This window comes from Ischnura elegans, chromosome 1 (assembly GCF_921293095.1).
Source record: "Ischnura elegans chromosome 1, ioIscEleg1.1, whole genome shotgun sequence".
NCBI classification, from domain to species: domain Eukaryota; kingdom Metazoa; phylum Arthropoda; class Insecta; order Odonata; family Coenagrionidae; genus Ischnura; species Ischnura elegans.
The window spans coordinates 55,542,397-55,566,659 of NC_060246.1; the positions used below are offsets into that span (position 1 = coordinate 55,542,397).

General features: G+C 38.1%; 2 protein-coding genes and 1 long non-coding RNA gene across 6 annotated transcripts in view; 2 read left to right on the top strand and 1 right to left on the bottom strand.

Annotated features, from left to right (window-relative positions):
- Positions 1-1,842: 1,842 nt before the first annotated feature.
- On the top strand, positions 1,843-22,814 carry LOC124160806 (nuclear pore complex protein Nup85). Its single transcript, XM_046536855.1, has 13 exons — positions 1,843-1,959; positions 2,034-2,139; positions 2,311-2,506; positions 2,612-2,763; positions 3,580-3,863; positions 6,032-6,154; positions 7,764-7,994; positions 10,005-10,114; positions 12,510-12,585; positions 16,199-16,340; positions 17,125-17,358; positions 19,131-19,230; positions 22,393-22,814. Exons 1-13 carry the CDS (start codon positions 1,921-1,923, stop codon positions 22,742-22,744), a joined length of 2,145 nt encoding a protein of 714 aa, XP_046392811.1. The 5' UTR covers positions 1,843-1,920; the 3' UTR covers positions 22,745-22,814.
- On the bottom strand, positions 20,562-24,142 carry LOC124160867. The gene is made up of 2 exons (XR_006865253.1): positions 24,059-24,142; positions 20,562-20,648 (listed from the first exon to the last, which is right to left on the bottom strand). It is a non-coding gene; the product is annotated as an uncharacterized LOC124160867 (long non-coding RNA).
- LOC124160807 (epsin-2) overlaps positions 23,033-24,263 on the top strand; it is a 38,424-nt gene continuing 37,193 nt past the window's right edge. The window contains exon 1 of one of the 4 annotated variants that reach the window (XM_046536916.1): positions 23,033-23,173. The gene's annotated coding sequence lies outside the window, so the exon portion shown is untranslated. Of the gene's footprint in view, positions 23,262-23,561; positions 23,787-24,263 lie in introns of those variants that run through there. The other 3 variants (XM_046536881.1, XM_046536890.1, XM_046536908.1) reach the window with 3 other exon arrangements.

Consider the following 24,263-nt stretch of genomic DNA (forward strand, 5'->3'; position numbering starts at 1 on the left):
TTTAATAAATTTGTATTTTTCCGGTATGCATGCATTAAGCATCTATCAGAAGAGCGGATTAATTTATTTTGACGTTTGTTTTTTGACGTCTGACTCAATTAACACTTGTGATAATGATTGATTGCTTGTGTATATTAAGGTATTTCAAGTAACTTACTTCGTATCTTAAACTCATCGGTTACCTCGTCTTCTATTTAGCAGATACCTACACACGTAGCACTTATTTTTATCGTCGTTTTGTATTCAGATCGTGGAGATTGCATAAATTCCAGGGGAAATCTCTATGCCTGTAAAACTTCCGCCAATTTTTATACATAGTTTATACCAACATTCAGAAAAGACGAATTAGGTACCTGTTTTAAGTCGGCAATAACCGTTTGGGAAGCACAAAGGAATATATACCAATGTTTCCGTAATTATATTTTGTCTCCAAATATGGCCATCCGGGTGTATAAATGACCACTTTCTTCCTTCTAATCACAATATCTGGTCTGGAATGATTAGGGGCCCTCGACTGGGATGACGGGACCCTCCTTACTGGCGATTCGGGGCCCTCCCCGAAATTTTTGGGATATGCATGCTCGGAAATTGATTTTGACGCTATTCTGGCTCTTAAAAGAAATATAAAAGTCAATAAAAAGAGTAATTTTAAAAAATAATTCTAAAAATTAATAATATGGTATGGTTCTATTATCTATTCAGAGAAGTGGTCCTTGATACTGCACTAAAATCTGAAAGATCTCTAGAATAAATTTTTCGAATACGACTTTCAATAAAGTATCAGGTTCTCATTTATCTTCTAACACCTTAACTAATTTTTATATAATATTTTTACGCTGAGTATGTTGCATATAAAACAACTACTTATAATGAAAACGTAAAACTTTATAATTGCAAAAAATACTTTGCTTCAAGTAACCTGAGTCTTTTTTATTAAACCCCTCATATGCACTTCACAATAGACGCAAGCGTTGTGGAGGCCCCTTAGCTCGGGACCCTCGGCGATTGCCGACTAGCCGACCTGGCCTGACCGCCCCTGATAATAAATAATACCATCTCAAAAAAAATCAATGCAAAAAAGCATCCCCTGTGGAATTCGGTAGATGGAGGAGGTATAATGATGATTCTCAAGCGTGAAGTGTCGAAGAAAAGAAAACTTGTTAAAACAAACTTGCTAAAAAAAACTGCTGTTACAGTGGAGTTTTAATTTGAAAATATGTTATACCTGCTATAGTTATTGACATCATTTCTCTTCTCATCAACTCAAAGTTTATGAGTTTTGAAGTGCAATTATGAAGATTTATAAAACAATTAATTGGGATACTCAAATAAAATGTGCTCTATTGATGAATCAAAATAATTTTAGACCAATACTTTATGTATATATCACAAGTAACACATGGAATTTCTATTTCGTGTGCATGCTGATGATGTTAATTAAACAAATAAGCAAAATATTAAGCTTATCACTGACTTTAAAACATACTTTATATATTGTTATGTAGTGGCCATTTCCTTCTTAAGTTTACCTTAACTGATTCTCCTGAGAAATCCGTTAATTTTACATGAGCGTAAGAGAAATAAGTTTAAGTTTATCCTTATAGTTTGGTCGAAGGCTTCCCATGAGATGCCAAAAAATACATGCTTCCTTATATCTCATCAATTTTCTTTAGCCTGCCAATTGCTACACAATATGTAGTTTATTATAAACGCAAACATCATGTCGGATTTGCTTGTCGTTGTCGTAGTCGTCGTAGCCTTTAAACGCGGTGAAACCGCGCGCAAAATAGTTCGTAATTTTACCGTTGAGTAGCGCTTTCGATCATCGCATTTCGCATTACCTTTGTTCTGCAAAGAAGAGTACGCGGGGTGTATTGAATTAGTGCATCAAAATAAATATCTTATGTCCATGCATTAAAGATGACTGAAGCTGCAACTCCCTTCGACCCGAAAATTATCGTATGTTTTGCCATTTATTCGATTAAATATTTTTATGGTATCCTCTGGTAATGTAAATAAATCTGTAATTTTAGGGCATTCCGGATCGTGTTTGTGCAGAAGCCGGTATAGTTGGTGAATGGATTGCGGGTGATAAACTTAGTATACATGCTTTTAGTCATGCCACCGCCAATTCCCAAGGTAAAGATGTGTTTGTTTTATTTATTTTTTTGCCGAAACTTCCAAATGTTGTAGTGTGTTAATTTCATGTAGCTGACTGGAAATCACAGCATGAATCTTGACTGTAATGATAAGGTCTGACCTCTTATTCTTCAATGATGTCTTCACAATACGAATTTTACTTTCCTGCAGATAAACCCAGTGCATTTGTAAACAACAATGCCTATGTTCACCTTCTTAAGTTGGATGTTGTGCTCTTTGAGCCTGTTATGAGAAAACTCTTGAACGAATCGAATAGTACTTTCATTGCTGTTCAGAATGTGAAAAAAATTAAAAGTGCACCAACGGATGCTCAGGCAGAATATTTGAAGCTCAGTAGACAATACAGGTACAGCTTATTGTCACATTGTAGAATATTCTTCAATTTTATTACTACATGGTAACTTAAAATATTTTTATCTCAATATTTTTCTAACTCTCTTCCATTCATTAGGTCTATAGTAAGGGCTTGTTTGGAGAACCTTCAGGAAATAGCTTATACGACTCCTTCCAAGAGAGATCAATATCAGAAATATGTTGCCATCTTTTATAACATTGAGTACATCTGGCATTTGTGTGAAATTCTCTTTATTAATATTACACCAGGTGAGTACTTAGTCATTAAGTTGAAAGCATACATATATGATATACATGTTCTAAACTCGTAAGATTGCACTCCTCTGTTACTCCATAGATGGAAAGTAAGTCAAAGTCAGAGCTCAAGTCAAACATGCTGTGAACTGATTGTCACTTTGTGCATGTATATATTCATTCGTATTCAATCTTCCTTTTTCTAACATCAAAAATTATTCTTACAGTGATGATGTTTACAGAACATGGGGATGAATACTATGTTTCTGTAATCACTCATTAGCATGTGTTTTGTATCGTATGTTAGTGTTTTCTGTCACATCTTCCAGACTTAGCTATTCTTCTTGCTATAATACTAGACACACCTCCAAATTTCCAAGGAAAGTCTAATTTAGAGTTGTAAGTCGCTTAATTCAGCTAGTAGTATGTATTTGTCAATATAAGTCTTCATTTTTAATCAAATGCCTACTAGAAGGCGTAATGATTAAAAAAAGCTGGCAAGACTAATGTGAATCATTATGATGTTGTTACCTTGTGACTATGATTGCAAACTGCACAAGGAATCACGTTTAAATTAAAAAAGTAGCACCCTGAAAAGAGTTCCAGAGTTCTAAGCTGCCAGTGCAATCGTAGCATTCAGTTATCTGTGAAACAGAGAGGTTTACTAGCAAGGTATTTCTCATATGATTGCAGAAATGATTTAATAATTTTCCCTGTAGTGAAGGAAATTACTAATAATGTGGATTGAGGAAATATGGGATGCTTGTGATGGTATTGAAACATCTATAAAGTTGAAAACTGTTTCATTGCTCTAGTACTTTTTATTTATAGGTGATGCCATATTGCCTCAATTATTGGAGTGGATACGATTTCATTTCCCTAAGTGTGATCAGCAGATGAACAGAGTCGTCACATCAAATGAGACAGCTTCTACAAGTAATTTGGGGGTTAGCAGCGGGGCTGAGAGCCATCCAGAATATTGGCAAGCCTTGAATGGACTTGTCCTTCAAGGTCGGGTTGGTGAAGCCCGTCGTCTTCTTCGTCTCCATTCTTCATCACGTCAAGACCCATTCCGTGCTCTGGATGAAGCTCTCAGGACAATGCCTGTTTATGCAGTATGTATGGATTATTTGCTTATTTTAATGCTGTAGATCTTATCTCTCCTGAACTACTCATTCCTCAGAAATGTTAATTTTTTATTTAACCTTGAAATGATAAAGTGTAAGTTTTTCTGACTTAGGAAAGAATTGAACTCAACTTTTTGTAATAAATATCCAAATCCATGTGATTAGTGCAGTACTCTGATGGTGATGTAAGTAATGGTGAGAATCTATATCCTTCTTAAGCAGTGGAAAATTTTCATGCTCCCTAATTTAGCAGGTGAAAAGAATGTATCATTCCTTCCAAAATGGTGATAGATCTTAGAACTATGGTAACAAGCTGCCCCTATCTGCTTGTCTCGACTGGTGAAAGGCAACAGTTTCACGGTGAAGATGCAGAGGATAAGTCCACTATCAACTATAATAACTTTCGGCAATAGTGGAGTTTAAGGGAATTGGTCAGAGTGCGGTGATGTGGAAGGCAACAGGAAAACACCACCTTACCCTACCTAAAAGATGCAGCCTTGCATTCAACCTGACGTGATGGCATCCATCCTGGTAAAATATTCTGAATGTGAATTTGTCCCCAAATCGGATCTCTGGGTGGGGACTGCTGGGAAGGATACTCTAGTCAGATAAAGGCTTGACATATGGAACGTGAGATCATTGGGGGTGTGCAGGAAACAGGAGAACTTGAAGATGGAGATTAGCTTCATATATTTGAACGTCTTAGGAATAAGGTAGATCAAGTGGACAGTAGCAGACAACTTCTGCGGGTATTGGCAGGTTATGTACTAAAGCAATAACCAGAGGATTGTAGGCGTTATGAGTATCCTAAAGAAGGAATAGGAAAGAAGAATCAAGGCATGTAGGCTTTACAAGAAAAGGATTATACTGGTCGAGATGGAAGAGAATTGATAGACTGAGAGATAGTGCAGGTGTACATGCCAGCATCAAACCAATTGGAAAAAGAAATCGAAGAAATTTATGAGCAAGTGGAAGGGGTCCTGGGAAAAGTCAAAGGGAAAGATAACCTGATAGTAGTAGGATATGGGAATGCAGAGGTCTGAGATGGGAAAAATGGGGGCTCATTGGAAGAGTTCAGACTGAGGAAACTGAACAAGAGAGGAGAAATGTGAGTGGAGTTCTGTTATTAGAAGCAATGTGTCAATCAGCCTCTTTGCGATATGCATGGAAGATGCCAAGAGACAGAAGCAGACATCAGATTGACTATGCTATGGTAAGGTAAATACTGACTTACCCCAAAAGCAGCATAAACAGTGACCATAACCTTGTGGTAATGAAAAGTCAGTTGAGATACAAGAAAGTGAGAAGAACAACGGTAACATGAATGGAATTTGAAGCCATTGGAAGAGGAGAATAGTAGAAGGTTAGCAGCTTCGATTAATGATAAGCTGGAAATAGCTAGGGGGCAAGTGAGGATAAGAGATGGAGTAGCCTTTAGGATACCATCAGAGAGATAGCAGAGGTACAACTTGAGGCTGGTCAAAATCAAGAAACCATGAATTACTAATCACATCATAGCTGAAAGGAGGAAGCATAAATATATAAGGAATGAGAATGAAGAAAGACTCTTAATGAGTTAGAGGAAAGTAGATAGTATGGGGTAAACATAATGGATGGAAAAATAGATGGAGAAGTCCTCAGAAAAAGAACAAGTGACAAGTACCTGGGATAGATTAAGAAGGATACAGGGATAAGTGCATCAGAGTGGTAGAAATAGCTTGGAATAGGGAGGAATGGAGGTCTGAAGTCTTAGGCTTGCAATATTATGTACGTATGTAAGCACTATTCGTCAAAATTTTAGAGTAAAAATCTCATTGAAATAGCTTCATGCCCATTAATTTTAAAGGTTTTATAAAATTTCCATAAAATGTTGCTGTAAATATACTTTTGATTATAGATTTTTCTCTTTTAACATAGTAATTGGTTCTCCAATATCAATTGTCACTCATAACTTTCTCTTGTTAGGAGTTCCTGATAGAAAATTATTTTCATTAATTGTCACTGGTTTTAGTGAAAGTATAAAAGATATTTTGATAGAAAATTTGAATTTAATGCTGCCTATGTGTAAGTTATGGTCAGTGAGCCTTAGTTTGACCCCAGCTGCTGATAAGTCAAAGCAGTTGAATATACCTCTATGTTCATTGTCTTTCTTAAAGGTTTATGGAGGGCTTTCAGTCAACGAGTTTGAAATGAGGTGGAAATGCTGGCAAGTTACTTGCACCAACAAAATAGAAGCTGGTGTGTTTGCCTCTTGGCCTCAGTTGGAATTTATTGCTAAGGTTAGTGCAACACCCTTAAATCGAAGTTGATCATTGAAATTGTTATTGATTTAAATCTTGGTTGACATTGAAGAGTCTTGAGTGAGTTATTTGAATTTTTGCTCAATATTAATGGATATTTTTTAAGGTTCAGCTTTTTGAATATGCACTTCAGTGTACTTCACCATTCAACTGATTATATGTAAGGACTCCTAAGGAGCCTCTCATGAAGGAAAAAAGGAACAAATATCAAAACACTTCGTGTTGCTCTTTCTTGTTTAACACAATACATAAACATCTGCTTTTTCCTCGTAAAAGTGCCTGAAGTGAGGTGGTGTAATATGAATTTTGTTATATATCCAACCCATCTGCTTCATAGTACTATTTTTCTCCATCTCTTCAAACCTAATATCAATAATCAGGAAAATGGGGGTTCATTTGTGCATTTCATCTTGTCAAGAGTTTTTTTTCCTGGTTCAAGTATTACAAATGCTATTTTATTGGCCCTGAATTCAAATTACATTTAAAGTTGGGTGTGTTTAATATAGATGGATGCCAGCTTATATGCAATTTGTTTAATAATAAGTCATTGTCCTTAAAAATCGTTTATATTCTCCAAAGTAAGTAATCCAAAGACATGTTAGTGTGGCCATCAGCTGAGATTCCTTCATCCTTCATTCCATCAGCTTCCTACTTGACTCTGTATCAATATTATTACAATGGTAAATGAAGAGCAAACTTAGTGCATGTCCACAGTAATTTTATTTGGTACGACGCGTTTCAGCGACCTTACTTCGCTATCATCAGGTACAAAATGCCATTCCCCGTCATCCCCGCCTGAGTCATTCCCCGTTGTTAGCCCTCCCCCCTCTCAAACCTTCAACCGAACCCCAAATCCTTACGTATCCCAACCACCTCCCCACCCCCTTCCCCCATCCTTTACCCCCCAAACCCTCTCCCACTTCCGCCGACTCATAAATATACCCCTCCCATTTGCATGATTGTATATATATATGACTTCTTGACGAAAATTTGGCATTTTGTACCTGATGATAGCGAAGTAAGGTCGCTGAAACGCGTCGTACCAAATAAAATTACTGTGGACATGCACTAAGTTTGCTCTTCATTTACCATTGTATCATTATGTTCCACAACATCTCGCCGAACACCGTTGAATACATCAATATTATTAGTTTTATTCAAGACCATGGCCCTGTAAGCATGTTCTTTATTTTAGTCAACACCTATTGTAGTCCATTAAACTGGATATTTTTCATAAAAATTTTATTTTTACTTTGTAATCATTGGTTGCTTGAGTTTTATCACGCTGTACATTTTTCGATAATTCATAGACTCCATGCCAATATATTCCTCTGTAAAATCTCCAATCAATGTCAGCATACTCAAGTACCAATGGGTTGTAAATCTCTGCCTTGTAATTGTGTATATCTGGCTTCATTTGGTCAAAAGTAGGTAATTAGTCTTTAGCCCTAAATTTATTAGTGTTATGCTCTACTATCTAGGTATCCCATGGTATACAGAATCATGCCTGGCAGGTCATCACCTTTTTTTTCATTTAGTCAGGTCATTTCATCTTCTTTACAGTTTGTCTTTATTATTCTATTTTCAGATACTGATTGGTCAAGATAGTGCCCTAAAAGAAGCTGTGAGAGAATGCGAGTCTTGGGAACAACTGCTTGCTGCCTGGCTGTTGTATACAGACCCTACAGTGAAATCATTTCATTTAGGTTCTCATGCTCAGCAGTGCATGTCACAATTCAGAGGCTATGGTGGAAGATCAGCAATTACAAAGCATGTTGATTCCCTTATTCTTTCTCTCATGGAATCTAATTTACACCAGGTAATGATGGGAACTTTTTCAGTTTACCATTAATTTTAGTTATCATGGATTTCCTTGTTTAGATTTAGTTTGAAGCTAGGTTAATTTTGTTAGAGTCACAATTGTTATGCATCATCGCTGTCTGTCCACTTTTTCTGAATGAATGCCTATAAACCATATTGAGAATTAATGTTATAGTTGACCTTCAATCATATCATAATATTTTATGTATTAGTTCAGGGGTATGATCCTTTTCAAATATCTTTGCAACTGGCCCAGTCGTGCAAGCTCACTACGTTTTAAGTAATGTTGCAGCAGAAGGTGCGACCTACGGCTCTAGGAATGAGGAGAGAGAGAGAGGTGGGCATGTCATGTTTTCTCAAACAACTTCATCATTGAATGAAAATAATGACTGCCTCTAAAACCCTCTTCCCACTTGGCAATACAGCTAGCTAACTCACAAAGTGAACACCACAGAGGTCTGAACGTGACTGAATTTCATGGAGTGTAGACTCCTCCTATCGCATTTTGGTTGGTTTTCAGGAACTTATGTGCCCTTTGCCCACCACCCCAAAAATTTGGGCCTGCCTTTCAGCAAAGACATTTGAAATGGACTAAACATAGTAGCCAGGACAGATCAACTGATTACTCTTGGATATCGTCATTTTTAAGGGTAGCTTAGTTTTTCCATCATTTGTTGCTGTAAAGTTTTCTGCTCCTCTGCACTTGGGTAAAATCCCTGTGACCAAAAAGTTAATGGCTGCAAATGTGTATTGTATTATTTCCTGTTTATGAAAAAATTGTTGAATTCCTTTTGTAGAATTTTTAAACCCATTTAATCACTGATTAAATATGTTGAGAATAATTTGGGTGATTTAAAATAGGCCAATTCATATTAAAACCATATTGGTAAAGTCAAATATGAACCATTTTGATTAAATTAGATATTGCACTATGCCCTCTTAATTTAAAAACCTTTTGTAAAAAATTGCACATGTATGCCTAATTTAATCAATGCTAAGAATTTTCACCACATGCTGCCACAAATCTTGTATGAAACATGTTACCAATCAGTATGTATGTTCCAATTCCTGCATCGAATTTCAATTTGCCAGTCTGTGTTCTCTTATATTCAAATTTAAAGCCTGTCCTCTCCCTCCCCAATCCCTTGTTACCCCTGACACACATTCCATTCCCACACATAAGTATGCACTATATCATCTCCCTTTCTCCAAAAAATGGGGGATGAGGATTTTTGCACTGAGTATTCAAAGTCTTCCCCCAGGATTGAGCCTGGAAACTTTCAGTTAGTAGCACAATGCTTCCCAGTGGATCACCATGCTCCCTCCACATCATCAAAATGCCTCCCTAGTTGATTTTTCTTCATACTTGAGGACAGGAATGAGTCGGACAGGGCTAAGCCTGGAGAATAAAGAGGGTGGGAAATGACAGACCTCCCCTGAGAGGCCAATTAGCAGTTTACTTTATTGCAAGGCCATTTCTGCTGGGGCGTTGCCATGGTGAAGGAACCAGTCACCTGATCACCATTGTTCCGAATGTTTCCTTTGCACTTCCCTCTCAAATTTCTTAAAACTTTGAAATGAAAGTGCAGGTTAATACCTAGTCTGGCCTGGTGGGACTATTTCACTACTCCATGAACATAAAATAAATAGTGGTAATCCCAGTTTTGTTTCACAAATATGATTAATACACTTTAAAAACACTTTTCATCAGTTGTTCCGGTGAAAAAATTTGGGAGCGATGACATGCCCACATGCACGCCACACTTTTTCACAACCATACTTCCCTTTCTCTCTTCCGCACCGTCAACAACAATTACCGTCCATTATCACTTGACTTTGTTTTTCTCCCATTGATTAATGCATTAACATTTAATTCAACATTAATTCTTATAATACAGACATACATCTTGAGCATACATACCCAGTTGCCTTCCTTATCTAACATAGTTATGTAATAGTAATTTATGTATGTACATTTATGTGATACCATATTTTCTTTTTTTCTCAGGTTATAAAACAGCTACAGCAGACTGCTGAATCTGGATGGTTCGCCACGCATCTAACAGATTTATTGTTTCATTGTGGAAGACTGAACATTCTGGATGGGCAGCAAAACAAGTAATAGTAATTCCTTTCTATATTCTAGGTCTTCTAATATAAGGTTATAATATTTAGAATTTTGATGACTATCTCACACTGCTTATTGCACTCTTTTATCGCAACCAAGAATCCGTCAAAATCAGAGGGTAATGCTTTGCTACTTTATTTAATCTTGCAACTGCAGTCTCTCTTCAAGAATCTTGTCACGTGATCGCATCTCATTTTCATTGGTAATGGAATTGATTTTGGTATTTGTCATATCCATTAGAATCTATTACGTCTGCCTATTTTTGCTTATAGCAATTTGTGATATCAGACCTAAATGTTGTAACACCTAATTTTGAGTGGTTTGTTTTGGTTGTTGGTGTGACGAAATAAAAGCAATAATAAGCAGCAGAGGTGGAGTGAGGTAATTGTTGGGATTGTTGACGGCGCAAGAGGAAGTAAAGAGGGGAGTCGGATTGTGATAGTTATGGCGGACGGGTGTTCCCTTGCTCCCGAGTATGTATTATTTAAAGTGAAATAAAATGTTTGAAAGTAACGTGAAAACGAAGTGAAATTAATTGAAAAGTTACATTTTGGCGCCGCAACGTGTAGGGCACGACTTCTCGAGAGGATCGAGACCACGGAACGCCTGAGGAACGAGTCGCGTCGTAGAGAGCGGGAATTCAAGATGGCGGGAGTGAAAAAATTTTACGAACTGAAAAAGGTGGATTTACAAAGTTTGTTGAGGGATCGGGGATCGACGACCCAAGGGGCGAAATTTGAGTTGCAAGAGCGTTTAAAACCGCTTTTGATAAAAGAAGGGGTAGATATAGAGACACATGAGTTTGAGATGGAGACGCAGGACCAAGGATACAGTGACCTACGGGTGCTACTAAGACAGATGCTAGAAGAACAGAAGAGTCGAAATAGAAAATGGGAAGAAGAAAGGGAGAGTCGAGATAGAAAATGGGAAGCAGAACGGGAGAGGCGAGATAGTAAACAAGAAGAAAGAGACAAAAAGTTGGAGGAGACAATGAAAAGCATCAACGAAGGGCTAGCGGCGTTTCGGCGAGAATGTGAGGGGAGAAAGGAAAAACAAGCGGAGGAAGTGCCCGGGAAGATGGCGGACGAGATAGGACAAGAATCCACCACAAAGGCAGCTGGGCTAGATGAGGAAGCAGTCCAACGCATCGTGCGTGAGAAAGACGCGAGACCCGGCGTCACAATGACATCCGCGGTACAGTTGAAGGTACCGACGTTCGATGGGAGGCATACATCAGGACCCCGTGAGGAGAGTGCGTGGAGGACGTCGGGAGGCGCGTTCCAGCACAGCAAGCAGCACGGATGGAAGTCGCAGCAGCGGGAGTGGCAGGCGTCGAGCCAGCAGAGAGAGGGACGACGAGACAAAAACTTTCGCGGCGATGGATACGTTCACCGGCCGGGCGAGAGATCAGCTGATCAGCGGCCTGCACTAAACAATGTAGCGGAGGCGCGCCAACCGGAGCGACAGCACCTTGTCAATTCCATGATGGCGGAAGGAAGCAGTCACATAACCGAGCTTGGATCGGCGGGAGAAGGTGACTCTGAGAGGATCGCGAGAATATTTAGGATACGTGAAGGTAACGTAAGAAGGGACGAAGGTCGGGTGAAGAGAAGAAGGAGGAAGGAGAAAAGGAGGAGAGTAAAATTTAAAATGGGGCAATTAGATAGGTGGCGAGAGTGGTTACACCCTGGAGAGACGGTGGAAGGGTGATGTGATATGAAGGAAAATGAGGGTAAATACATGTGAAATGGTTTCATATGGATGATTGCAAAAGTGTTTGTTGATTATTTATTAAGTGCAGGGTTGATATTTGTATGCTTGGAATGAATGATGACAGTGATGAGTGAATGAGTGAAGTGAGCAAAGAGGGGGAGTGATAAGTAAAGGAGGTGTGACAGATAGAATAGTGAAATGCCGGTGTGTGAGGTGGAGTGAACTGTGTTTGTGTGATGGAAAGGGGGAGGTTCAAGACTGAAGGCGTTGGGGCCACGCCCGTAACCCATAATACTTTGTTTTTGAAGGCTTTGAAAAAGAAAATTGCATGTCATTCCATTTTCTTTTCCAATGGGGCAAATGTAACACCTAATTTTGAGTGGTTTGTTTTGGTTGTTGGTGTGACGAAATAAAAGCAATAATAAGCAGCAGAGGTGGAGTGAGGTAATTGTTGGGATTGTTGACGGCGCAAGAGGAAGTAAAGAGGGGAGTCGGATTGTGATAGTTATGGCGGACGGGTGTTCCCTTGCTCCCGAGTATGTATTATTTAAAGTGAAATAAAATGTTTGAAAGTAACGTGAAAACGAAGTGAAATTAATTGAAACGTTACAATGTTTATTCTGTCAAATTTAATTCAAAGCAGTTGCTAACTTTCTTGTTCAATGTTTGCAGTGTTGCTCACAAGCTCCGAGAGTTCCTTCTACTTGACTATGGTACTATGTTGCTTGGGCATCAATCCCTATGGCAGGTAAGGGATTCATTTTCTCAGTTTCTGTCATTTTAGTATTTACATTTTTCTTTTGTTTGTTCAAAAAAAAGTTGTGTTGCATTTTCCTCTGACCCACAGTCAATTTTTTGTTGCTACTTCTTAAAACCAAAATAATTTTCACTCTGATATGTTTTTGCTGTTTTTTGGCATTTTTGCTAATCAACATACTAGACTAGATTACTCATGTTTTGGATTCTATCAACTTTATTTAAATCCTGGGTAGAATTTCAACATATATATTCCTTCCTTCCCATATTAACTGAAGTAGTTGCAGCTGAAGCTAATTTTCTCATTTGTTTATATGAAAATGTCTTCTACTATCTCCTCTCTTTCCACTCATGCTGTGTGTGCAAGCCTCTCTTTTTCTCATCTATGCACGCATCTTTACCCTCATAAAAATGCACATACATATATCATTGGCATTCTGTGTTTCTGTATCAATGCCCAAATAGTGTCTGGACTGTTTAAGGTAGAGTATTGTTTAAGTTTTTGCATCTAATGGGCTCTTTCGCCATTTTTTATTGTAAATTTTGATTGAAAACTAAAGATACCTATAATTTTCTGCCTATCGATCCACCCTTTTCTTAAACTTTTCATGGCAAAAAATGCCTTAACCCTTATGGAGATAAGTTGATGATGTCTGCTGGTCAGGCCTCCATGTCACAGCCACTTCTTGGCCCCATGTTGTGGCCTCCCTTGGTTTGTTGATGCTCACACTCCATTTCTGTGAGTAACTCCTTTTTACAAACAAATTATGTAATAAGCTTACACTTTAATGATGTCACCATCTCATGAAGATTCTGTGGCAACTTTTGTTTTTTCATAAGTCTAAGAGCTTGGTGGATGTGAGAATGTTAGATGAGAATCCTAGTTATATCTTGGCAAAAAATTTGCTGTAAAGTAGAGAGGAATGGGCAGAAGTATTGTGGTAATATGCCTAACTATGGTTTCCGTTAAAGCTCTACCCTCCTCTGCTTTGTTGTCTTTCTCTTATTTTTTGGTCAAAATGCAGTGGCACTGGTATGGAATCTTTTACTCATACTGGAGCTCCCTGAAATTCATGCAATGACAGTCACATGCAAAATAATGACTGAGTTGATGTGGATATTCTATGGAATCAGGTTTTACTTGATGATGCCACAAACCATCAAAACCGAATGTGGTAGTACATACTCTATAAACGCATGTAAATGCCGCCCGCGTGTAAGAGACGCACCCCTACTTTGAGCATCAAAGCTTGTAATTTAAAGCTAAAAAATTTTGCGGCATATTTTTCTATCCTATCGCGCGGTGTTGCAGATGTATGCCTGGACTTTCGACAGTTATCAAAATTTCCTCTTTCAATACTAAAAATTTACGCTGCATTTTTTCAGCTAAATTTACGCAATATGTATGGCGTTTGGAGTTATGTAGATATTCACTTGTTTTCTTAACATTATGATGCTTACAAGGGATGGTCGGATCGGATACCTCGGATCCAAATATCCATGGATAATGCCCTACACCTTATATTCCGGATCCAAATTTGTCGAAGAAATTGAACCTGAATCTGAAATTTTAAATCAATGCTTTCATGAATGCAACGTCCCATAAGAGGGAGTAGAAAGAGATCCTCTCTTCGCATATGCCGTTGCTCTACGATGCTTGTCCTACTCACGAACAATTTTGTTCAAAAGCTCTCATAGGAGTATTGCAATAGAATTGCAGCCATGGAAAATTTTAAGGCAAAACACGACAGGCCCATAGCATGAAACTTCTCAAGCCTTGCCTCAAAGGAAAATATTAAGTTACACGGGAACAGTGGAAACGTGTTTTATCCGTACCCCATCTCACCAACTGACCTTTTTCGGTCTACCAGGTTCAATTCTCCCATTTTCTGGAGGCCAGTGAGTCACCTACTGAGCTCGAAGATATCTCGATAGCTTTCAGCAGTTGTATGATTGTGTGACACACACAATGTTCAAAAAAGAATGAGACCTAACACGATGCATATCTGATAGCATTTAAGTTTTTTAAGCTCTAATTTATTGATTATAGTCCCATAGCTTTATACATAGTCACAACAAGGCCACTAATATTCAACATAGTCCAAACAGGACCATTTTGGAAGAAACAAGCGTAGCATGAGTGCATTCAAACAAGATGAGGCGGACTGGAAACATCTGGCAACGCATGCTGTGTGTATCACATTGCTGTGCCTTCCCCCCTTTGCTTTGAAGGCAGCAACGTCACATACAAGATTGCACGTGTTCTTCCCTTACTCCTTCGCTCATAGCCTCGTTGCATGAAAGACCGAGGGAGTGCGCTCCTTCCCCTTGACCTCTCCTTCAGCACTCTTCACTTATAATATCCGATTTCTTCTATCCACCATTTAGTCCAGCAATTAGCACACTCGTTTGGATTTTTTAAACCGCAGGTTTTGACACCAATATAATTTTCAGTTGCAATAATCCTCATACTAGTGTCTGAAGATGATTTTTGAAAAATCAGGTCCTTGGCATAATGGAAATTACTCGGCAAAGCAGATGTTGGCTATTAACCAGGTATTGTCCTATAAAACTATGCATTTCTCTATGTTTGATATGCGATTACTATTTGCAGTATAAATTCCACAGGATGCCCATTCATGGCAGTAATTTTAGTGTGCCCTCAGGAGTGAAAAACCCCGTGCAATCTTTTCCATGTTTACCTCTGAGGTACTGATGTGATGGCGTGATGCTTACAAGTAAGAAAAGCAAACAGGAGCATTTAAAAAGTATGTTACTAAGGGAGAAACTCCCCTGCCTGCCGCTTGTTTTTGACGTAGCATTTCAGATGACTGACTCACGCTGAAAACCAAGACCACTCAGTTCCCCTAGGACTTGCGACCGGTGAAAGGGAGGGGGGAAGATAGGAAGTTCGCATAAGAGATGCACCCCCATTTTTCATGAAACCACTTTCACAGACCTCTACCAATCATTAATTGATTTCGTAAGGTTTGTTATAGTGTTTGAAATGTCTCAATAGCATTTTGCTAATCCTCTAACTTAAGTTAATTGTCCCTCATTGTTCCTTCTATACCCAATCATTACCATTGATGCAAAGGTTGTGCTGCTGTGTTTTCATGTTTGTGGTAAATGCTGTTTTGTTATAATGGTGGAACATTTAGCAATTCTCATATACTAGTGCTAATGATTGCCTCTTGGCATTGCATCATTTTAGATACCATTTGAATGCATTTACTAATTACTGTGTGACATTTGCTGTGCATAGATTTAGTATGCTAAGTGGGGTATCAGCTATCCAGTGTTTGGTTGAATTTTCCTTTGCCAGGCCCCACCCTTTTTTGTTTTCCTATCATTCCCTTCTTTCCTTTTCCTAACTTTTCTTTCCTGCCATTTCTAAGAACGACGTGTATGTATTTCAAGGGAATGTACCCAAAAGATGCAGGGGGAGTGTGGCACTGGAAAAGAGTTAAAATGCCATCAAGAAAATGGTCATTTGTTCTTATCCATCTATTTTGATTAAACATTTTAGCTACTTCCTACACGGCTAAATTTTGTGTTGATATCTCTGTTCTATTCAGGTTTATAGTTCTGTGCTTAACTTGCAGGTTGGCGTCAGCTATCTTGATCACTGCCCCAATTCTGGACAATCTTGCCTGAGTTTGCTTCTGCCACGTGTACCTTTAACCTCAGAAAAGAGGGCCTTAAAAGTCATTCAAATAGCCAAGCAAAGAGATTTAAGGCACATAGGTAGGTGTTTGTGGTGCTTAATTTAACTTTTTTGTTCTATGTTGATTGTTTCATCAGAAATATTTCTTTTTGCGGTATAATATGGTAATTTATGTTTGAAAGTTAGACCTGTTGCTTTCCATGCTCAGAATTTGCATTTAATTATAACTGGATTGCCTCTAGATTAAGATATTCAGCTTGTCTTTGATAAATTTTATGCCCTCAGTCCTTGGAAAAACCAGGAAAAATTCATGAGTATGATTTAATAGGGTGCTCACTTTTCCAGAAAACCTGGAAAGTCATGGAATGTCAGGGAAAATTATCAAAGGGACTGGCAAATTTATATTTGCTTTAATAATAAAATGGTAATTTTTCCACATCCACTAACACATGGGTAAATTTTTCGTATCTGTACATCATATTCTGAGGATGTCTTTGGTGCTTCGTAGCTGTAAAAGTTCATTTTCATATCACCAGGTCACATAATTTGGTTTAAAGTTATTTTTTTTACACTTAATCACATCTCTCTAATTATGTTTTAGCTCCTTAGGAAATGAATATTCCGTAAGGTGGTAAAATAGTCTTTAAAGTCTGAACAACTCGGGAATTCCCTGCTTGATACATATTTATTTTATTTTGGCCACCCTGAATTACATATTTTACTTTTGAGGCCATTTGATAACTGAATGCAGAAGCAGCAGATCTCAAAGATTTCTATCACAAGCTCACTTCATGATGCAAGATTGTTTTCAGGGTTGCATTACTGATAACTTTTATTAATACATAGATGGATTATTTATTCCAGTGTTGACTACCTGCAAAGTTATGGGAAAGAGAGCACTCGCTCGCGGCCAATGTGGTTTGGCACTTGCTTGGGCACTACGTTCTGAAGATGCTGGCTTTGCAACCCATTTGGCAGATCGTTTTCTCGAGGGCTACAGTGTATCTGGAGAGTTTGCTTCAGAATCGCATTCTTATTTGGATCTCCTCGATAATTTGGGATCATGTATGCTCATTAGTGGTCGTCTTACATTCTTAGGTATTGTATTCCATTTGCATTTTTTAATCATTAGTTCTAAATCCCTCTCACCTTGAAAAGGTAAAAATGGAATGTATGCATTCATTTTTAAAAGAGTCTTGGCTTTCGCACATTCCTCCTCATTGAGTTGTCCATAGGTGACGACAGTTTCTCCTTCTGACCTGAAGACATTAGCAGGATGGCTGGAGAAAATCTTCCACTTATGGGCAACTCAATGCAGAGGAATGCCCGGAAGCCAAGATTCTTATGAAGAAACGCCGCGGAAACCTCAGAACAAACATTCATTTTTATGTAGGCATCAGGGGGAAGGACGAGGGACAGAGCTTAGAGAGTTTATGCTGATGCATTGAGGAGGATGCTAATGATATAAACTCATTTTTTTCATCACCATGCCTGAAATTAAAATATGTACTCATTTTTTCAGTCTCTGTATTTATCCCAAGGTTTAATCAATAGTTGTACTTTTAATTTCTTGTTTTGCTCTAAGCAATGGAAGGCAACATATCACACAAAGAGGGGAGAGAAAGTAGCTTAGCATACTACAAAATTTGCTCATAAAATCCAGTTTTCTTGCCATCACTTAGTGAGTCAACCCTGAGGCTGGTATAGTTAGGTGAGAATAGAGTTCACCTCAGAGTAAGGCCCTCCTATATTGAGTGTGCTTGTGGTTTAGTCTGGAGTGAGCTCTACAGTCACCTAACCATACCAACCTCTGGGTTGTATCACTGAGTGATAGCTAGAAAATTTGATTTCATGAGCAAATTTTGTAACATGTCCAGCTACTTTGTCTTCCACTCTCCGTGTGATCAGTTGCCCTCCATTGCTAAAATTGAAGCTGCTTTATCTCTTGCAATACCTAGACCTGTGTAAAATAGGCTCTATATCAAGTTGAAGTGATGTAAATATTGAAATATTTCAGTTGTTTCTTGTTGGATTAGGCAGTTGTTTCACTCCATTTCTTTGCCAAATGATCTTTTATGGAAATCTTTTTATCGATTTCCTCCAGTTTCAAGATCATCGGGGATTCAAAGAATAAAATGAGGACAATGCAATTTAAAGAAATCTTGCTTTCACTTGTTGGTGTGTATTTTAATTTTTTAGTCAAATTCTGATCCTCAGAAGGAGAAATTTTCAAGTAAAGAGCTTTCATATTATGTTGGAGATATTAACCTTCAGCTTTTATTGCCCAAGGGATTGCAATGTCCAAATGTGAGTCTCTCCAAATTGCTTCAGTTTTCCATTCAACACTTTCCCTTTTATGTGTCAGAAACTGCTGACTGGTGCCTAATCCACAGGCTGCCCGATTGTAAGAGTAGTTCATTGAAAATTAATACATGAGGAAAGTCGGCACTATCATTTCTGATGATTATTAGATGGCTATCATCCAAAGTCTGTTTTCCTTTTATGTATAAAGATTCTTAATAATATACATACCTCTTCGTTAATGAAGGATATGCTTCATATCCTCAGGCATCAGAGTCGGAAAGGGCATATTGTCGTAATATGAGGAAATATTGTCAGCCAAGTCACACTCCTCTGTAATAAAATTTTCTTTTCAATATTTGTATTTTCCCAGAATATCGTAGTAGCATGAAAAAAAATCTGTTTAAGTTTCAATAAGGACTTTGTGCTAATTTGGTCTATTTAATGTTTGCTTTATGTGTCCTAGTTCATTTTCTATCTACTAGATATTAATACTCTAATATTTTTAGTATCAAGTTGAGTTGATCCCTTCTGAAGATTGGGTTTTCATATTTTTTTCATATTTTCAGGGAAATATTGTGAATTCCACAGGCTCTATAATGCTGGAGACTTCAGGGAAGCAGCAGCATTACTTGTGTCATTACTTTCATCCCATCTGGCCCCAAAATAGTGAGTACCCATTTCATGACTTTGATTTTTCTTAGTGCAATTTTCAGACTTAGATTTTGTTTTGCCTCTGCAGGCAATAGTCGAATCCTTCAGTCTCTTTAGATAGGTCTGAGATTTCAAGGGAAAGGGAAGCAATGAGAAAATTTTTAATTAAGCAGATATGTATTACTTGTAACACAAGTGTACCCTTGGTTTGTAATGGGAAGAAATATTGGTGAACCAGATTATAAACAGGGGATCATGATGAGTGGGAAGAGCACTTGGCTACTACATAATAGTGAGTCCCTTGTTCAAATCCTGGGTTAAGCATAGAGACTCCCCTCAAAAAAATCTTTGAAATACAAAGGAGGCCCTGGTAAATGAACTGGTCTCTACTCTCTCATATTGAGGTTTAGTCTGGGATGAGCTCTACCCTCAGCTGTCTGTTAAAATCTTGCCTCGAAGGTCTGAGAGAGTCAAATGTATAGGTGAAGCTTAATGGGGTGGGTGTGAGGTATTATTCCATGGAAAGTCTAGAATTCCTCAATGAATTATCCTCAAAACAAGGAAGAAGAAATGATGGAAGTGTTAATAAAGGAATAAGGAATCTGCAGGAATGATGGTGAGGTGATGTAGAAAGGAATAAAGTATATCGGTAGAAGTTGGATGAGGAAATAAGGAAAGATCACCACGGCACAACAAGCAAACATAGGCAATGGATGTTTGGCAACACAGCTAACTTACTAAGAGTACACTTCTGAGGTCTGAAAGTGACTTAATTTCCCGGAGGCTAGGCTCTGCCTAGTTGGTTGGTATTTTGGTTGGTTTTCAGGAAGTCATGTGCCCTTCACCCTCAGCCCCAAATAAATTGGCCTGCCTCTCAGTCGCCATGATATTTTTAATAAATTATAAGGGTGAATGATTTTGGCATTGCAGATAGTCAAAGGCATGTGAAAAGTTAACTTCATAAATTTGGCACATAAACTCATTATTTATAATATGTATTCCTGCTGTATTCTGGGTATTTTCATCCCAAGAGCCTTGCCAAATTGAGTGTAAACCACAGGCAGAAAAGGTCCACACTGAAGTCACATTTGTTTTCAATCAATGATTAGTATTCTTACCTCTCATAGCAAACAGCAGTCAAGGCCAAACTGGAGAGGAATGGAATAGTGGAAGTGAAAGCAGCAGGGGAAGTGGAAGTTGAGATAGCATGAGTCATAGCCAGACACTCGCCTGCGTAGGCAATTTGCTTTAAGTCCTGGTGTCCCATAACTGCCACTGTGCGACGGCATAATTGTGCGCCCATTGCCTTGACAGGAGTTCCGTGCTCCTCTTTTTCAAGCACTGCGGTGCAGGATCGGGCTCAATGATTACGGATCCGCGTCCCTCAGCAGTTGCATCCCAGGCACCTGGTGGGAGGCTACTTGGCATGGTACCTGTCAGTGAAGTTTCCAACGTCTGATTTCTGTAGTTTACTGATTTCACTGATTTACTTATGCCAACAGATAACTTCAAATCTCTGAGTACCAAAATTTGCTTGTTTAGGTTCATCCACCCTTATGTTGTAGCCTACTTATGATTGGTACAAAATATGACACCCTTGGTGTTGTTACGGTAGTTATAATTGTATGCATAGCAAATGAAATTGAAACTTTAGAAATTTCTATGACTCAATTATTCCACATTTTTATTGCAATATTCTCCAGATACCAGGTGGTCTTTAGAGTAGGGAAAATTAAAAAGAAGTTATTGTAACTAATTTTACTGATTACTTTTTAAAATCAGTTATTTGCACTCATAATACAGTACACTCCCGATTATCCGGGCTATTGATGGGGAGAGGCGGCACGAATAATCAGAAAACATGGATAATCCAAACTTCACTTCTAGTATTTTTCATAACTATTTTACGTAAATCAAACTATCTAATATTACTATGCACATTGTCTATTAACCCCTTGGTTGGGGGCAGAAATTTCCTTATCTTTCACCTGGTGGGGGGAGCAAATCCACCGATTTTCGGAGATGCCGTTTTCGAAAAAAAAAATTTATAGTAAAGCTATTGCACAAAAATGGCAATATACTTAAAATATATTGGTATAGAACCTCTGACAAAGCAAAAAACATGCAATGATGCATTAAGAATGAATATTCACGCCTTCTCCGCATAACATTGCGACGCGACGGCACGCGCGACTATAGTCGCGCTCCCCACATGGGGAGCGGAGTCTGCTTGCGACTATAGTCGCTCTCCCCAGTTAAGGGGTTAATTTAGATTATATGTATGATCGCGTTATAACCCTGATAACCCTTTTTTGCGCCACTATCAATGGTTTAATGTTGATAAAATATGCTCCACCCCAGCAGGCTATACCGTATTGCAATCTTGAATCAGCAAGAGCATAATATACCATTCTTAACACTGATTCGGGTCCTATGTATCTGAGGAAGTAGAATTTTCTTACAATTTTGCTTCTTGAGAGGAGCATTATTTTCTTGAGAGTCAGGCTCTTCCGAAGAATAATTGCCAAATTATGTTGGAAGCTGCTTTTTGTATTTATTTTTACTACAATTTTTACCTTGACCTGAAGAATAATTGATGTTATCCTTAAAAAGATAATATTGTTAAAGATCCATTTGCAAACATTTTCCTTGTCTCCAATGTTGAAAATAGTACAGGGTTGGAGGAAGCAAATGAAAGATGAAGGTAATTTTCCACTCATAGCATGTATTAAATGGGCGTAGCCTGGATTTATGATTTAGGCAGGATACCCTCTAAGCATCATCTTTTCTGGCATATATTTTCCAGTGGGTCAATTATATTATTGGTAAAGGCATAAAAGATTTTAATGTGTTAGTGCTGCAGTTATACATATATATGAAAGATTGCCTGTAGGAGTTATGCCACCCCCAATCAATGATTGATGCTTATGAAGCCCTGTACATTTGTATCATTGACCCACCAAAGATTCCTTTTAAAACAGATTCTTACAATTAGTGGAAGCAGTCGCTTACATACAACACTAGAAATGAAATTATCTCTCTTGAATATTTTTTGTACCTGCTTCAAAAGCATTTTATATTATGTAGGCTTTATGAAGCTAGCCTGCAAGTCAATTATAATCAGTACAATTCAAAGTATAGTTCTCCATCTTAAAATCTTTCCTTTTCATTTCGCAGTTTCTGGATGACATTGCTTATGGATGCTGTTCCTCTACTTGAATCAAATGATGTGGCTTTAACTTCGGATGACACATATGCTCTGATGCACTGCTTGGAGGATTTGATTTCAGATCGGCAATCGGATGTGGCCAGGAGTTTAAAGAGCGATCCTCAGGATTCAATGCCTTTATCAGAAGATTGTGAAGACGACCTTCTTATGGATATGGAAGATGATCGAGACGACTTGGCAAATTACCACTGTAAAGGAGGCTATGACCGAGCATTTAAGCGTAAAGAAGCTATGATTCGAATTGCTCTCGCCAGAAACATGGCTCGAGCCATCGTTCATGAAATGAGCAGCAATGATTAGGTCTTGTAAATTTTCATCTTGGTGTGTAACAATTTACCTCATCATTTTAATAAATACATTTTCAAACGTTTTATTTTTTACTCCTTGTTTAATACCCTCTAACTTCCTGACATTTCCGAAAAAATGGATAACGCAAAATGCCAAGATATACCTCATCGAGTTTCTGTAAAAATGATCTGTCATTGACAGCGCGTAGTACACGGAAAAGATTAGAAGCCCTTTATCGATGATTATCTAGTTTCGACTGATAAGGAATTCGTCACCAGGTTTCACAGTATTCCGTAATTTCTCAGAAGAAGGACATGCACAAATACGAAACAAAATACAACATTAAATGAAACATCCTGCCATCACCGTTATTTTCTTTGGTGCCGGAAACAAGCGCCATCTTGAACTCTACGGTGCTAATCTTCTGTGTTTTCGTCAGAGGTAAAAGGGGAGGTGGATGACACTCCCTCATTTCTTATATGTTTCGTAGTATTTCATTATCATTGACACATTGGCGAATTTCGAATAGGTGAGTTAATTACAAATTTAATCGTATACTTCTGTTTCCTCCTATGATTCCCCATAAAAATGAATGAAGTGCTAGTTCTTCTCTCTCAACATAGACGCTCATAGGTTTTCCTGATGGGAGAATCAGGTTATTTAATCCTAGTCGATAGAATTTAAACCAGCTTGTAAACATTCTTTCGATCTTTCGCTAAATTTTGGTACCATAATGGCCTAATGTACGCCAGCTGATATAGATTTGGTTCTGCCAGTCATTCGGATGACTATTTACTATCGTTGTAAATACAATTAATCAATTTTCTTTCTTGATTCTAAGTTAATTAGTGTTTCATGCCGTACTTATTATTGTCTATTAATTTTCTTCGTGACGCCTTGATTCGATAAGCATTCGGCATCGAGAGTAGGTTAAGGTTGAGAAGTGACTTTGGTTAATAGGTTATTGCTAGGGTGAAACGTCATTTCAAGCTATACAACAGACTTGGTCGATTAGGAATCTAGCCGAGGTTAATTCTTGCTGCATGAAATCAAGGTAATCATTGATAGAAGAATACGAGGAATTTCATTTATTTTACGCGATATGTGCCTATTCCATATGATTTTATACTGTAGTGAATGGATCAAAAAGACTTGGGTATTTTCTGCATTTTGAATGATTTCTTTGTTAGTTATTGATACTCAATGCTGGGACATCCCAGTATACGTTTTCAGACGCTTCTATATTATGTGCGGGTGAATTTTAAGTAGTTATTCTCTTGTGTCGACCAGTCAATCCCAAGGAGATCGATAGGACTTAATACTTACTGTGATGGCTTCGCTATTCCTTATTTCAATTAGGTGATAATGTTGTCCATGGCTAGTGTTTTTCATAAATGTTGAACTCGATACTTGAATTGCTGTTGGACCACCAGAATGTCATGATATATCAAATGATAGTTATGTAAACTGGAAGTTGCGGAACACACGTGATTCTTCCCCAGACGCAGTGGAAAGCCAATTGTAGCCTTAT